Source organism: Plodia interpunctella, chromosome 17, assembly GCF_027563975.2.
Source record: "Plodia interpunctella isolate USDA-ARS_2022_Savannah chromosome 17, ilPloInte3.2, whole genome shotgun sequence".
Taxonomy (NCBI): Eukaryota; Metazoa; Arthropoda; class Insecta; order Lepidoptera; family Pyralidae; genus Plodia; species Plodia interpunctella.
The window spans coordinates 9,151,464-9,169,831 of NC_071310.1; the positions used below are offsets into that span (position 1 = coordinate 9,151,464).

The 18,368-nt window shown below is 35.2% G+C and overlaps 1 protein-coding gene across 7 annotated transcripts in view; it reads right to left on the minus strand.

The window, feature by feature from the left end:
• The window catches only part of ps (pasilla), a 57,693-nt gene that overhangs the window by 21,557 nt on the left and 17,768 nt on the right, over nt 1-18,368 (minus strand). For 5 of the 7 annotated variants that reach the window (XM_053757601.2, XM_053757600.2, XM_053757599.2 and 2 more), the window contains 2 exons: nt 16,520-16,666; nt 4,802-4,956 (listed from right to left, as the gene is read on the minus strand). In XM_053757601.2, the coding sequence (XP_053613576.1) occupies nt 4,802-4,956; nt 16,520-16,666 (302 nt within the window). The remainder of the gene's footprint in view (nt 1-4,801; nt 4,957-16,519; nt 16,667-18,368) is intronic. The other 2 variants (XM_064436512.1, XM_053757604.2) reach the window with 1 other exon arrangement.

Consider the following 18,368-nt stretch of genomic DNA (forward strand, 5'->3'; position numbering starts at 1 on the left):
GAAATTATAAAACAACAGGGAAGCTGTATTATGTAACAGTCAATTTTTAGAGTAATTAACCCTGGGTCCGATGTACAATTTTCCCCCCAATTAAAAGATTGTCAGTGACATCGGCCGCCTTAAAATTGCTATCGAAACGAATTCGGTATTTAAATTAAAATCAGATCCGCAAGCAAACAATAAAAATATCTAAAAAGTTAAAAAGAACCCAATACTTTAACAGATAAAACAATGCATCGAAATTATGAAAAAATAAAAAAGCTCCTGAAGTCGTTAAAGAGATTATAAAAGACTCCAATTAAGGAGGAACAGGAGCACAGTAAAGAAGGGAATTAAAAATGGCGCCCAACGTGTTCCATCTCTGAAAAGTGAAGTCTCACGGGAAAGCGTTTCAGGATGCGAATTCATACATAGTTGACATGGCATTGACAGAAACATTTCACTGGAATATTTCCAAGTTTTTTCCCTTGATCGTAATCATTACTGGAGCAAACTAGGTGACGATTCTATCATTATAGTGAAGTATACTTAAAACAGTACTTTTATAGCTGTAATTTACTATTAGAAACGATAACCACAACGCTTAGGATTGCAATATTCAAATGGCCGATAAGACATTTGTGTAAAAGTGGAAATTCCATTGAAATGCTGCAAGCATTTCAATTCGAAAATGATTATAAAGTAATTTTGACCTCTACAATTCAGTCCATTAAGACGTATTAGTGTTGAGAGTCACAACGTTGTGACTTTAAAAATATGTAAAACACAGAAGGTGAGACAGGGCTGTGTGTTTCTTTCTCTATAATATCATTAATTTTCTTAGAATTTTAATGATTACTTGGAAATATTTTTCGTTAAATATCAAACATTTAAAAAATAAAATTACCTCGTTGCGTATATCGCTCTAATAAATTTATCTAACGGTTTTCCAAGCGGTTTTCACTAATGGCTGCAGCGTTTAAGAACCACGTTTTGATATGTATGTAGTCACAAGCGAAGTTATGATAAGCTAACTTCGAGAGTTCAGCTGTTCGAAAACCAAAGTCACGTCAAGATATCGAAGCGCTCTATAAAAAAGTATATTTAATCCGTTAATTTGTTTATTACAGTCACATCTGTTTTCCATAAAAAACCAATCACAGAGTCACATTGTGACGCGACGACAACTATTGGCTGTATCTAAATTCGAAAAGGTTCGATAATTAAAAGTTAATTGTGAAGACACACTACACTCTTCGGACCTTTCATATCGTCAGACATCTTTGATTGTGGTTGCTCCTAATATCCTCCCAATTTAAGGAGTCCGCAATTTGATCGCAGTGCGGTACCATAATTAGCACATATAACCGCGTCGACAAGTAATTAAGTTTTATGTGAGTTCTGTGCTGATAAACTCGGCCCGTATCGCCGAGCGTGGACGTTGCACAATTGATGTCATTTGTCACGTTTTCATGACCTCAATAAAATCATTCACAATTATCATATGCCCATTTGAATAATTCGTGCGATGATTACGATCAATTTTAATTTTTCGGTTGTGTTTTTTAGATATAATTCTAAAAATAATTTCGTATGAATCTCGATTTTCTCGAAACAGAAGCGAATACAGAAATTTTAATAAGTTGTGTTCATGGTTAAGGTTGATATCGATTAGGGCTGTTCGTTCGTCTGTTAGGATGTTATTTTGAGTAATTCTGAGTAATGGAGCAGTCTTTTTCATTGTCTTCGAACACGAGCATGACTCGTAACTTAACAAAACAAGTGCCCCAGCGCTCCCCCGAGTCTCACTCGCATTGAAATGTACAATTTGGAAACTTCACCTTTGCATTTTCCGATACGCGCTCTGTATATTTTTATTCCCTGAAGTATACGTCCAATATTGCCGATGTCATGTTTTATTTTATATTCATCTATCGTGACATTTATTTTCTCGTCACTGTTCAATCGGTGTTTACCTAATTTGTCACAAAGATGCTATTACCTTCGTAATGAGAGCTATGAAAATTTTACGCCGCGTGCCGGTGCACGTACACACATACTCGTGCGCATACGCATGCTGTTGTGTATGAAATTGTAACGCATGCGCGCATTAAGTTGCATGCACGCGTACGTGCACGCGCGTCGGTCAGTCAGTCAATCAATCATTTATTTATTTGTAAACGTCGATGTGCAGACTTTAACATGGTACAAAAGAGTAGTGGCTCCAAGGTTACGTAGATTTCTTCAAACACTGACTTACAATGGCTTTAACAAATTAATTTTAGGATTTTAGCTTTACGATATCCACAGGGATAAATATGACGATATCAATAATAATATAAGCGTAAAAAGTTCCATATGATAAGAAAAATAAAGTATCTCTCGATGGTTCTTGTCGATGAAGTATTCTCCACGCATTTCTTCCTAGTATACATTTCTTTGAAAGACTATCTTCAATATTTCACATAAGCAGTCAGCCGCTTAAAGCCACACGAGCTGTCCATAAAGTCGTTTCAACAAGCCTAGACTAAGGATCCTGCAACTCCCTGAAGCGCAACCAATATCGCGAAAGCAATATAAGTCAGGTAAGGTAAGCCAACGCTAGAGATTTCCAGGTCTAAGGTCTCAACTTTCAACGCTTCTCGCTTTTATCTTTTGATACGCGTCTCGGCAATTTTTCTCAATACTTTACCGAGAGGAAAATTAAAGTTCTAAATATGGATTGCAGCATTACCACTTCATAATGTGTAGATTACGTCATCCAAAAATTCTGTCTTAAATTATATATGTGAAACAATTTTTGAAATCGGTTCAGTATTTTTAAATATTCAAAACATAAATTTGAAAGTGTTTTCCCAACCATGTATAATTATTATGACACGAAATTGATGTGAAGATGAAGCCGGAAGGTCCCCAAGGGGCCTGTAATAAATCAATATAACCCCATCAAATTGGGACTCGTTTGTTTCGTCTTGACAAGGATTGCAGCCCTTGTTAAGGCCGTTGTTAAACGTTCGCTTGTATATTCTTTTTTTTCAGATATAGTTCCAATGTGCTGTAAGAAATAATCTAATATTTTTATTAAATTCCCTACAATCCTAACTATAGGTAACTTTATAAGAGCTTGCGAATTTCGGGATAAAATCCCTATGTGTTATTCCAGGTTATTTTCTACCCGTGTACCAAATTTCATAACTATCGGTCCAGTAGAGAATGCGTGAAGAGGTAACAAACAAAAAAACAAACTTACTTTCACATTTATAATATTAGTTGGGGACTTGGGATATCGAAGCTTTCAGGTATCTGACGAAAGTATGAAATACCGAAACCGAAATTTCCGGTTAGTAATTATTTTTAAACATACAGAACATTTTTTTTGTCACACTAGAGAGACCATAGATAAAAGAAATATATAATTTTATCTATGAGAGAGACACATATTGATGTAAAAAGCTTCGGAATCGAAGCCGAATAATCTGTCGGACCCTTCTTTCTGGATTATCAAACAATTATTAGTCTATCCATAACATCGTACTGAGGTCGGCACACCAGATAGAGAATTTGTAATCACAGGACAGTTAACAGTAATCGCCGCAGAATAAACAAACAATCGTATCAACTACCTTGACTTAAAGTTATATAATATCGTGGTCGACTGAGACACTAGATAGACCCAGGCGGACGACCTTCATTACCTTTCTGTAACTTTAGAACTAAACTTTGAATTTTTGAAACATAACTTTGAATTTTTGACAACAAGACAGTAATAATATAAAATAGCAAAACCACTAGTTGCAGTGCTTTTACAGATAATATACATTTCTGATCAATTTTTAAGCCACAACAGAAAAGTATTTGAAATTGTTATACATGTAATATTGGAGTCAAGATATATCTTTATGACGGACAAATCAATAAACGCCAATCTAATAAAATTCAGTATTTTTGAATATTCACAAAAGAAGAATACATTGATCGTTTTCATCAGGGATTTAAAGCTAGGAAAATAAAAAAATCATAAATAGTACTAGAGAAAGGAACGCCACGTTGGCCTACAAATCGGCGATTCCCTATTTCCAGTGGACAACCTAATCCCTAATGTAACAATGGGCGGGATTTATCGCAACCCACCTCAATCCCCGAGGGCTCTTTATTTACATTTGCAACGCTAACGGAAGAATTTCCGAATTCATTGCCATTGTAATGGAGCATTTCCTGGGTTTATTATCACAGTAGATGAATTTGCTCTTTATTGCATAGTGTGGATTTTAGTTTCATTTGACTTTAGGGATAGATTATTTATTAGTATTTTTAAAATCGTTATTTAAATGTCTTGCTAGCATATCCATTATACGTTTGTGACATTATTTAATTAACACTTGTACCTTGGTCGAAGATCACTTCGTCTCAGGTACAGCTAGTTCCATACAATAATAGATTTAACTTGATATAACCCGACTATGATATCATCCACGTAAACCAAACTTACACAAGCTTGGACACCGGGCATCTTTGTCGCCTTCAGAAAAATGTGTCATCGCGTCTTTTCCCTTAATATTCCGTATAATGTTATTTGCTTGACAATGATACGGTATAGACTTGACATAATGTAACCCAACTATAATATCATCCTCCTAAACGTATATACGGTTTTCCCTAGAGACTACAACATGGGAGTTAAAACAAGGCGTGAAAAACTTCATATCGAATCGGCAATCCGCACGTGACACCCCCTAGTGTTGCGGGCGTCCAAAGGCTGCGGCGACCACTTCCAGATGTCCATCACGCCAATACATGTTGGTCTGCTTAGTTTAAAAATTACCTGCTTGTCCCTATCTTGGGGCATCTTTGTGTCCACGCCTTCAGGAAAAGGCTTCACCAGTTCCGGCTTCTCCTTGATCTTCTCCATGATGAAGTCCAGCACCACCATGATGCCTTCAACAGAGCCGGTGATCAGACATGCGCGTTCTGTCGTGCCTGCAACAATGTCAAAGGTAACTCTTTATGTGTTAGGAAAGACAAGATCTTTTTGTAAATTGCAAAAAAGAATATGTAGGTATAAGAAGGGTAAATACAATGGCGGAAGAACGAAGGAAAGTGTAAATACTCCACCGACAAACTTCAGGACGAATTGGTAGCTGAGATAAATTTTTTCAGGAAGTTTTCATTTGGCGTAATCGAGAGCAGTTATTTATTTTATTTCAGATAAATAATTGTAATTTTTTAAATAATTTGACCACATTTCCTACATAGAAAATAATAATAAATAAGAATGGAAGGAATGGATAAGTAACCTTTTGTGGGATTGACGATGGAAATACGAGCGCGTTTGCAATGATTTTGGGAAGGTTGAACTAACCCAACCAAGAGCTACCTACGGACAAATTTTATGATAACCGGTACTATAAAATGAAAGGAATGCAAGAATTAGTAGCCAGTAGCCAAAGTATTTGCTGAGTTTTAGCAAATATCCAGGAATTAACAGCCAAGTCTTGGATATGTGGCTTGCACACTATGGTCTAGAATTTACTCAAATAATATTTTACCACCCGGGTGGTGCGAGTGAATCATTACCAGCCGGGAACTAGGTCGCCAACAAAGCTCTGCATCTGCCAATTTTGGTATTGTGTGATATTTCTGAATTCAACGTGTTTATTATATTTACTGCTGAAAATGTACCATCAATTCGTAATTTTCGCTTTACTACGCTTTATTTGTTTTATTTCAATGTCTAATGAAAAGATAATAGGATTTTGTATGTTGTCGGTGTTAAATTAATTTATTTTAATAACATTCATAAATACTATTACTCTCAATAATTATACAAATGTGAAATCTTATGGAAGATGGCTGAATTTTTTCACGCGACATATTATTTATTTATTTCGATAGAATTTGCTTTACGATAAAACCACAGGGCACTTTTTCATTCCAAATTTAAGGACGCAGATAAATCGTCATCAGAGAAGCCCTCCACTGCATTCGAAAATGATGTAATAAGTTCTGAACTACTTAATAACTAAATTCCATCCAAAATCATAATATTTGTAATACAAAATGAAACAGGGGCGCGCCGTTTGATTACTTGACATACAAAAAATATATATACGCAATGCGATAAAGGAATACAACAAATTAGGTTACGCGGTGCCTCAAATTAAAATTCAACGTGCATACTCTGAGAACTCGATTATGTTAATTTATTTTTTGTTATAATACGAATAAAATACTCGATAGCTTAGATTTACAAAATCCCGGTATTTTGCAAAATACGACTGGAATGATAAAATAGGTTCAACTCAATCTCAATTTCCTAAATTCATTCTTTACGAAATTATTGAGAACATACATACAACTGATAGCATAAATTGGAAGACAGAAAGTTTTGAATTGTAAGTAATTTAAATAGGTACTAGGGAATTAAAATAAAATCCAAAACCCTCTGTAATTAATAGGTACATAAGATAAATCTCGCAGCGGGCCCGCAAATCTGAGTAATTTGTTGTATAGCCAACAGCTCATCAGCCTACCAAAAATCTTTGCGAATTCGCCGTTATTACCGCCGCTTAGGGGTCTACGAAAAATTGTACAAGCAGTACGATGTCATTGTATAGGCAGATGTTTTCCCCAACAATATCGATCGGCCGCGGCGGTCTCCGCTAATATTCTCATATCCCGATAGCTATTCATCCCGTGATGGATATACCAGATATGAAATTCATAATCGACGAAGGACCAGATCTGGTCCTTCGCTGAATAGACTTTTTCAATCTTATAGATCGCCTTCATTCATTTTTATATTACTTTGGTTATCTTGTTTATCTAGAACATGATTCACACAAGTATTTGTTTGAAGTATTCTAGTATAATCTTGCTTGTAATGTGTAATATCAGATGCCGAGTATCAATAAATCTTACGCTCTCTCTAGCCGATATAAATGAAGTCTTTGTTATAAAGTTTACAACAATCTTTCCTTATTGTTGCGTGTTGTAAGGAAACAATAACAACTGAAATAATGAGGTAAGTCATAAAGGAAATTACAGTCTAATTAGAAATAGATCCTAGATCGTAAAGTGATATAGGTATTTGGTAAAAACAGACGATGTTGTCAGTGCAAATAGTATAACAAAAAAGGCGAAAAAGATTATCATGTCATACTGTATTGACCTCACATCCAAGTAGGAAAAATCGTAGATAAAAGAAGACGAAATAAATTCGACATTGAAGCTAATATTTATTTACCTCATAGTATTTTTCTTTTATAATATAACTGTTTGTAATTCCTAAATTAAAAAAAAAAAAACAACTTAAAACATATACGCTCAGATCTACCATACACTTAGAAAATATACGTATTAACCATCTCGTTAATAAAAAAGGGCATTAAAATAAAAAAAAATCACGGTAAGTCACGACCACTGCCCGTCGCAGTCGTTAAAATGCCGGCTGTATGTAAATGAGGGACGAGGTTTCTGAGATTGCTGGAAAATGGGCACAAGACACTTACATTAAATTCAATTTTTCCTCACTGCGAACAAAAATACATTTCGTTGTTATGGCACTACTGTAACACAGCATTAGGGTAAAAAGTAAACTTCACTATATTGCCATATATTATTCACTATATTAGATGGTATACTATATTGTCTAGAATTATGCAAGTTGAAGAAAAATTGAAGAAAGACTTTTCAATCTTCACTGCTCAAAATTCAAAAACGTCTCAAAGAACAATTTTTATTCATTAATTTTGCAATTAATCTAGTAGTGATTCTATAGCAGTGATGATGTTCGGGAAATTATGCAATGCAACGGATATATACGACTACGCGTGGTCTGCTGTTGGCATTATTGAGTAATTCCCTTCACCTTGAAACATTGACACACATGTAAATTTAGAACTCTCAACAAATAACATTAGGGTCTATAATGGCTCTCACAACATTACCATTTGGTATTAGTCCAATGCTACGATAATTGGAACAGTGGGCCAAAAAACTATATCTAGTAAGAACACAACTGGTCATGTTCCAATGTCTGAAACGTAGCAGCGATTGGTCGAATCGTTTGTAAATAGAACAAGTGTTATCTAACCAAATGCGAAAGCACCGTTGTTGTGAAGAAAAGGCTTGTAGCGAACGTGCTAGACAATAGAGCAGAGTAGGCAGAGCTGGGTCAGCGCAAGGCCGCTGGTCATAGCAAGAGATTATACTATTATCCAATTATACACGCTATTGAGTTATTGTAGAACTTCGCGTGAAGTTATTCTTGTCCACAAAGACGAAATATAGAATATGAATGTATGCGCTATGCAATAAATAGTAATAGCCGCAATTAGGTTCCTACCCAATATTCAGTGCTGTTCGATGTGCATTGATGGTTTTGTGCGGAGTGTCGAGCAAATGTTGTATCTAGATCAGGGGATGATTAAAATTGGTTGGCAGATGCTACTAGGGGTAATAATATTGACTGAGAAGGAATCCTACGATAGGATTCATAATTTATCGTGTATGATAAAGCCCGTATAACTTGCTTTATTTCCTTTATTGTCATTGCTGTCATTGCTGTCATTTCTGACATTAGTAACACCAAAAATATATTGAAAAGTAACCGGAGGAAGCTCGTCCGTTTCATAATTCAACAGATACATCACATTAATGCGTTTCGCAGCCAGTAACACAGTTATATTTAATGGCTCCTCGCACGAGAGGTCGAATAAAGGTTCATATCGAACGCGACGAAAGAATGAACAGGAAATCGATATTAGTTTTTATATATATATATATGTAAAGTCAAGGATAACATCTTACATTTCAATATATCAAAGTGCAAAAGTTGAAAACGTGATTCTATCATACAATTTACATAAAATTGCATAGTTATTTTTCCAATGACAATAATTTACTAACAATTTGTTTAATACCTATATTTATTGAATAACGCTCCTATACTAATTGATTGTTAGCAACTTCTGAACTACCATAATAATTGCCAAACGAAACGGCAATTACTTTGAAACCCAATGAAACGTAATTTCCAGTAAATGAAGACAATATTATTCAGTTAATATCTGGGATCTTGGTCGACGTTATGAAGTGATATATCATATTCCGTATTGAGAAATAAATATAATCTGAACTTAAATCGGGCGCCGGATTAAAGCTAACTACTAGCATAGCACATATGTAAATAATAACATCGAAAAATTACCAAAGATTCCATCTTAGATTTTGTATTCTTGTCTTAAGCATTCAATTTAAAAATGTACATCGTATTTTCTTCGTAACAGACAATATACAGGTTGGGTTTGTTATAATATTAGAAAGACAGATATTGTATTCCGATGAAATTTCCCAAGGTAGCCATCAAAAGCATCTGCTAGTGTAGCTTTAGCAATAACCACTCGAAACCGATTGAGGGTAATTTAAAGCAAATGAAGACACAATATTGTTCACCTGGGTCGATCGGAGCCCCAATAAAGGTACTTGGCACGGACGACTCTGCCGCATTCTGTTTATACTGCTCTTTTCCAACGAACTGGGTGTTATAAGTACAGTAAGCTACATTTCGAAAATCATGTAGTTTGGACCTCTATGAGGAGGTATTATCGTATTTGAATTTCGGATAGGTTCACGTGCTGTTGCCTGTACAATTTCAGGTCGCCGCGTAGGGGTACTAAATTGTTTAGGTTTAACGTGTACGCCATTTGGTCGGGGAAAACTCAAGGTTGAATTAATTATGCTTGTTTTCCTATGTCATAACAAAAACTCAAGTTTTTGTGAATTTTTGGTAATATTTGTATTAACTTTAAAGAGCAATGCTATTTTGTCACTAACCTATCCGACAGTGTGAATAGATTTCGACATAGTATTACCTATTCCAATGTACATATACTGCTGATGCAGATCAATTTTCAGATCCATTATCCAGAACATCAGTATTGACGGCATTGTCGAAACTTCGACAGACGTATAGTGTAATTTAATTGACATGAAGCTATGCTAATCGTAACTGTCACTGTATATGTTATAAATAACGTATACAATATCATTCTCTGACTGCAATAACATTTTATTTATTTTTACATCCACTACTGTCGCAATTTCTGACGTCACAAGTACCACGTGCGCGACGTTAGTCGAGGCGAATATTTTTATAGCCAATGTCAGCAGAAAAAATTTCTTTACGCCTAGAAATACTTTGCGTGACGCCATCTGTCAACGAAACTGACAGCCGCGTCACGAACTAGAATGACAATTACATAACCGCTGTGACCTAAAGACACGATTGGTCTGAAAATAATATCATGACAATGTTAGGTGGCTGCAAGAAATGGTCTCTATGTCATGTCACGGTGTCAAGAAGAATGTTTTGTTATTTTTGGGTCAAGGTCGTTCTCGCTGCTGGCGTTAAAAGACAGGTCGCGTTGAAATTCTTTAAAATTTTCCAGTGTCATATTGTCCGAGTTGCTGACAGCCGCGTGGATATTTCTAATAATTTTAACAGATTACTTCAAACTGTAATATTTTCAGTCGGGTTCATTAGCGCGAAACGTGTGGCTAGAAGATGAACGTTTTAACGTGTACGTGTAACAACTACAGGTATTTTAAATTTAAAATGCAGACCATTTTTACTTATAATAACGAGGTTGTTATACGTTAGCGAACATAAAATCCAAGCTGTAGATGCAGCTTTGGCTAATCCCCAAAACTCGAGTAAAATAGGCTAATGCGCTGTATCAAATGGAAAAAGTGTTCCGTGACCCTACACCGTGATTCCGCCATGAAATAATGCAGAGAACAAATTACAATGGTCTGTGGTTTCATGTTGAATTCTAATCTTAAAAGATTTTTTTTTGTTTACGACATCAAAGAACAGGAAAGATGTAATTGATATTTGAGACAGGCAGTATCCGCGCGACGAGCCCACTTAAAAAATTACTCTTTTCTTTTACATTAACGACATAATATTGACAGGTGAGTTTACCGTAACAAGACCTGCCATTGAACCACAGACTTGTTTCGTCTATTAGCAAAAAGAAAAAGAAAATGTACTTGTAAAACTATATTACTTAATTAACGGAATACACCAAGGTGTTACACGCGACGGTGGGCGGATGACGACTGAGGTCCATTTCATTGTCCATGGGATACATCCGCAAGGGACGCATACACGATTTTAGGTGTGTTTGCGACTTCTGAGAAACTAACTGGATTCTAAGTACTTATTAGTTCATTACACGCCGACAAAAAATCATCTTGTACCTATTTAACTCTTAAAATATAGTCTAATTACAGAATATTGTTAAATTGACAAAAACAACCGAAATATATAAAATATTAATAATTTGTCACCAGAAGCAAAAGTTCTGCAAGGACAAAAATATTTCAACATTCCATTGCTTTGTTAAATAATATTTTTTAATAAAACAGCAAAGCAACCGCAATCCGCAACCCACATTCAGCAGTGTCTACTTATTTAAATGTATTCACTTTTATTTTCGTTGAGCTGACATCATCTGAGCGGTACACGGATATCTCTGAGGTCCTTGTGCGACAAACATGGCTTGATTGAACTAGATAATTGTTTGCACACATATATCCTGGATTTAACTATCTGGATTTTCGGCATTCGGGACAAAAATTTCGTTTTATATTGTAGGTTCCTTACATTTAGAAGAATTATATATATAATATATTTTTTCAATATCTTGAAAACACATTTACAATAGCGACATCTTCGTAAATGGTCGTAAAACGTCAGCTCAGCATTAACCCCGTCGGCAACCAAGCAACCACGCCAAGGTACATTGGATTTAACAACAAACTTTAGGGAAATCTTTGTACAATAATTCTGTTGTTTTAAGCTTATGATATATATATATTTTCTTTTATTTCCTTGCTGCATCAAAACTGGTGGGTTTGGTTGATAGATCATTTATTTAGGTACTACATCTAGAGCATCACTGAATTATTTCTCCATATCAGGTCAAAAATATTTCAACGTTTGTTCTGTTAGATTCTATTGACCCATATAAAGTTGAAAGACGTCGCGTCTAGCAGAGATTTGTCAACGTTTTATGGAAATACGTTTCTTCATTCATTACTGCATGTAAATTTGCAAAAGCAGTCATCATACAAATGATGTCAAGTAGTGCACGCTCGACTCTTTAGAGCAAAGCTACGGGATTACAAAAGCATCCTCTAGTTAGTCTGGAATCAGAGTGGATTAAAAATTGCTAGTGCGCTTTTAATTTTTTGTGAGTCCTACCGTTCCTGAAACATGCAAGAACCTTAGCTTTTAAAAAATAGATCAACATTTCAACGTAACATTCCACAAAACTTTATTATACGGATGTATATTTATAGTTGTAATTATAACCATTAGAACCGTCCTAGTATAACTAAGGCAATTAAATTTCAAAAGCAAAACACACAAAGTTAAACGTAATCTAAACGTTAAACTTTACGGACTAACTGCGGATAGCGTTTGCTGACATGAAATAGTTTTCGTTTAAACATACATTTCGAACTCAGCTGAGGCCGGAGCGAGGCGTCCCTTTACGCGCAATTTGTTCCTGCGCTCGAGTCAGGACTCCCTAGAGCAATCATTACAACCACTGATTACTGGCAACTCGTTTACGACCCAGGATATGAGTGTTCCATTTATGGAGGGCGGTGGCTGCCAAATGAACTCTCAGGTACTGACATCCTTACGCCATCCGACTTTCTGGCTGACCTAACTTTGACCCGACCTATTTTCAGATATAGTAAGAACTAAAAGCAAAGTATTCTGGCGATATAGGATGACAACTGCAGCAATATTTTCTATACGCTTGGTTGCGTATGACTTCTAAGACCGAATAGCGGCAGCAATAACCAAACCAGCATTGTAAAATATATTTCGATGATTTACTCCTTGTCGGTGAGGATCAATCTCTATTAGATTCCACTTCTGGGTAAAATGTGATGTGATGTACATGCCTACGCATGCCATATCCGCAAAGGGAGCATGATAATTGTTTTGGGTCTCGTATCCTGAACTTGTTTACTGCATTTACGTGACAGGTTATATTTTGGCAGTCCTTTTGTTTTTGCCGAAGTTAGGCTGGGCCTTTGAAGATTAGTTTGGTATGTGTCTATTATATGGTGTGAATGGCGTTGTTTATAGGAATAGCGGTGATGGAGAGCCAGAGTGAAGTGGTTTAATCATATCGACTTGAATACATTAGGGAAATCATTTCTGGGCATATATAAATACATCATGTTCTAATCTATATAACCTTCTGAAATGAATTCGCTGTAAATGTTCTTCTTAATCAGAGCAGAGCTGATCTTTGTTGTCCAATTTATCAGTTTTTGGGTAGATTTGTAATGAAAACATTGAAGTACATAGTCAAGTTATCATTTGAGTATTTATATGTACTTGAAATATAATAATTTAGGCTATAGACTATTCATAAATTATTTAAATATTCTGGCATTTACCCAATCAATTTTCCTTTTCACGATTTTCGAATTTAAAATCTACAATTTAGATCAACAAAGTCAATAAAATGGAAACAAAACGACAACAACAATTCACTTTGCTTATTCACTGTAAATTGTTACAAACGATCGAACCTTTCATCTATTTACTATCTAGGTCACGGTTAAACCTATTTCCACTCGATAGTTAGAACGCGACGATCTAATTTTTAATTTACTGCTTTCTGCGACATTAATGCTGACTCAAAACCGCACTTGTGGCAATTCAGGTCATATTTTTACAGTACAAATAATATCCGGCAAAGTATTAGTCAGCTATTAACGATCTCAATTTTGGCGGCATCCTCATTTTGCACAGGAATTATATCCGGACTGAGCGTATAATAACTATTGATGAACTGTGTGTGAGTGTGTGTGTTTTTTGTTCTCAAATTGTTGGATTGCGTTGGTGCTCGCTCGACATCGTTTCATAATATTTGAGTTTCGTGGATCACATTTGTGATAACTTCTTGACTCGTGGATTATGGTACGTGACGGTGGGTTGTCTTGCTCAATAATTTGCTGTTGGTGCAACGCAATCAGTTTGATTAGAAAAATAAAAACAGAATAATAAAATCGGTAACTTTGCACAGTTACGATCATTTTGTCCCAATTAACTCGAAAAACAAAGGGCCATAAATTAAACAAAGTAATCTGTGGCAGTAAAATGTATATCGAACAATGATTTCTGCTCTACCCTCATTTTATTAACTCTCCAGAAACGTAGAGTTTTACACGTTTTACGCTAAATCCTGCTTTTATGGGAACGGTCGGGTGTTCCGCTTGATTAAAATTCTCTTTCGGGGTTGCCAGAACGGAAATTATAAGTTTATGTTAAGTAGAACTAATGAACCCTCTGCCCTCATCACATTTACAAAATTATTAAATAAAACTTGTACATCAAGTTAAAATGAACGGATAGAATGTAATTTATAGAAAGGTTTCTTAATCCAATAAATCCAGCAGAAATGTCATATTTATTAGTTCTATAAAGAACTTGAAATTTGCTGCTAATTGATCATGTTGGTAGAGCATTATTGTTTCAATTAACAGGCAGCCCGTGATTGGAAGTTTGTTAGCAGCCACAGACTTCTAAATTAATGACGCAAGTAAACGTGCCGAAATAATATTAGTACTTTAGTAAAGTTTACGAATATTCAGACAAATATTGACGTTTATTCCACGATGTTTTCATTGAATGTTCAAAAACTATCCATCAATTTGTTCGAATACAATTTTCTTCAAATATTTAACTATATTTTCGTAGTCGTTTTGAATGTTAACAAGCAACAAAAGTTTATTAAGCATGTTTCGTTTTCAACTCGTATCGACTACGTGAGTTGTTACTTATTCATAAGTTACAACGCGACATATTCAATCTCACTTTCGTTTTTTTCGACTGCCTCATCTTGTCAATCATTGTCGGCGTCTTTCAGCATCGCATCAGACAAATCTTGCCATTAAGTTCTCTTCTCATAGCATTGACACGCCTTTTACGTTTCAAACCGCATTTTATGAGCAGCGATAACAATGTATCAAGGTTGTATGCCTGAGAGTCACCTCGTATGCATATCAGCCCGCATCTGTCGTAAATCATACCTAGTTTAATTGGAGTTGCGCATTCATAGCCGTTTGCTGGACAAATGTATGAACAACAGTAATACGTTTATGGCAGCATAGCTATTTCAGCCATTAATTCTACTTTGTATGTTGAGACCTACTTTAAATATAATTTTAAGTACAACTAATTATGTAGCAATTGGCTATGACTATGTTGAGTTTAGATAGCACCACAAAGCCCACAGCTATATTCATCTGATGTCGTCGTTGTACTTTGAATTATATATATATATATATCTATCATTAATATTAAAGTTAACTCATCACATCTTTGGTAATGTTACACTATTCAAATAACCATTTATGTTACCGCCCTAATTCCGTCCCGAATTCCGTTATGGCCTTAAACCGTCCTGGATCAGGACAATCGGAACTTGAGCGATGGCGGCTTCCGCTGAAGCCCGTAATCCAGTCCGACCCTATTAACTAAACGGCCTTTACACTGAACGTATTAATGTTTTTGAAGATAGACTTTCACTATGTCTTTTGTTATATATATATATATAGTATATTAATCATCTACTAAGTCTTGTCATATTTATTTGTTTGTCTGTCATCAAAAGGATTAATGTATGTATTTTAGTTGAGTTAAATGGACGGACGAATGGACGGATGGATTAAAAGACTTGATAGGTATAAAATTTGAAGATCTTTAACACCTAGAACGTGTTATATAAGTTTCTTCTAATTTCAATAAAAATACAAGAGTAATATATAAATAACTCATATATATTTTTATACAGTTGGGGTTCATGTTATTATTAAACCTGTTCTCAAATTATTCAGATATAATAATGTAATTTTAATGATTGCCTAATCGACCACGAATCTAGACATTATCGGCGATACAATCACTTTTACAAATGCTAAGATTCTTTTGAACGCTTTTTAATAATTTTGGGTACTGATGGAAATATGACCGTATTTAGCTTATCATTATTTAGCATTAAATGATTATTATATTCCATTTTTTTATATAAAACAATGGTATATTATACAAGACCTTACTTCATAGGATAATTTCTATATAAATTACATTGGCAAAAGCGATGAAAAAAATGTAAGTCTTTGACGGAGATCGTTTGGCCAATATCATTTTTTTTCTGTTTTATGCGTTCGTGATAACTTTGATGAGCTAGTATTAAACAAATTTATAAGCAATCGTAAAATTACTGGCAATCGTTAGAGTATATAGCGTAAACGAAGTCAAGACTCTCATTACAATAAACCATCGGATTTTGCATAAAATAATGAAAAATTTTGAAAAAAATGTGTGGTTTCTTCTATCCACAATAACCTTGTTAGTTCAGAGGCAATAATAACAACTATGACCCGAGGCTTCGTGCCTCACAGCCCCGAATGTAAACTTTGAAAATCAAAGTGTGACGGATCATACCTGGGTAAAAATCATGTGACTTGGACATCTTGACCCTCGCGCCGGTCTCTTTCTGGAGCTGGGCGATGGTCTCGCCCCCCTTGCCGATGATGGCTCCGGCCACCATCGAGGGCACCAGAACCTTGAAGTGGTACGTCGGCTCCACCGCTGTTGGGAAAGCAATGGGTCAGCGATGTAATGGCAATGACTTGTGCTGTGTTAGATACTCGATTGTAAATTGATGAAAATAAATATTGTGCCGCATTTTGTTATTGAGACTCAACTAAATTCAAGGTTTTTAAAAAGGTGATATTGCGGCAAGGTGTTTATAAGACACCAATACAAATGAATTTCAAGGTGATTGATACGGTACAGACAGATAACCATTTACAACATTGTTAGCATGAGTATATAGTTATAAGTAAAAATATACATAATGTTTTGACTATTGTAATAGCCAATATTCTATTTCAATTCAACTATCAACGCCTCAATAAATAAACCAAAGTATGAAAACAGACACCAATCAACTTCATCACCCTTTGAAAAATCTAAGGATTGTTCTATCCCACATGATTGATAGCTGAAGACAACATTTGTGCGAGAAGAAGGCATAAGAATTATGTGTATCGAGAAATCCAAGAAAATTTTCGCTCTTTTAAAATTTATGATTCGATTCTAGAATTCCTGAGAAAAAAGATCTTGACACACAATATAATTGGTGTTTCAGAGATATCTAGCGTGACGTAGATAAGAATGCAGCCGGAAACGACGCTCATATATTTACAAAACTTGAACAAAGGAGTAATAAAGCCTGACGAATAGAGCTGGCGGTGGCGCCAGCCATTTTGCAAATTTTAAAGCTATTTAATGCCACTCTCGAAATGTGACCATTCTTTTTTTATACTACATAAAAATCAGTTGAGATTCGTACTGATTTATAACTGAGCTTCAGATACACACTTCTTCGCGTTCGCTCACAAGTTTTTGTTTAGTGAGTCAGTGTTAAGTGCATATTTTATGTAACCACACCTTCAGGGACAAGAGCTGATGTCATAATGGCTGTTCACGACAAACATTTGACACCAATGCCTGTTGGATTCGCTGCAGATATGCCAACTATAATTGAATTAGTACAGATGCCAACTGTTTATGGTGTATTTATAAAATGTGTCGAGGTGCAAGACAAATAATTATTACAAATACTAGACACTTGTATCTGCCACGACACAATCGTTCATCGTGATGTAGATGCACATAATGTGCTTTTGCAAGCCGCTGCGCCGCTTCTTCTTCACCTGCGCTTTAGAAGCCGGCAGTAGACTTAGTTTAAGTAATTTTTGACGTCAATAAGTGATGTATATCATCCTAAATTGAATAAAGAATTTTGAATTTGAAGCTAAATAAGAAAATATAGAAAAATTGAATAATTGCGCGATAGAGGCAAAATATATTGACGCACAGAATGGTCATAGAGAAAAACAATTAGGTTAAAAATAACAAAATGAAAATAAATATAGCTATTTCATTTTGGACCAGGAATAGAGTCACCCTTGCCAATACATGCACACGTGGTGAAATATAAATTATTGCACTTGAAATAAGGTGCAATCTAAACGATAAATTTACACTTGTTCTGAAGATTACAGAGACAATGGAATGTTCATTAAATGCGATCGATAGTTTTCAATTAAACCAATTTACTGTATGTACAACAAGGCCACATCTGTTGCTATGAATAAGGCTAGCATTATAAATACCTAGTTTATAAATAAAGTTCAATAGAAAAAAATACAAAATTAAATTGGAAGTTGCAATTTTCAAGCTATCTATAAACCTCAAGACACGAAACAATTAATGAAGAGCAAGA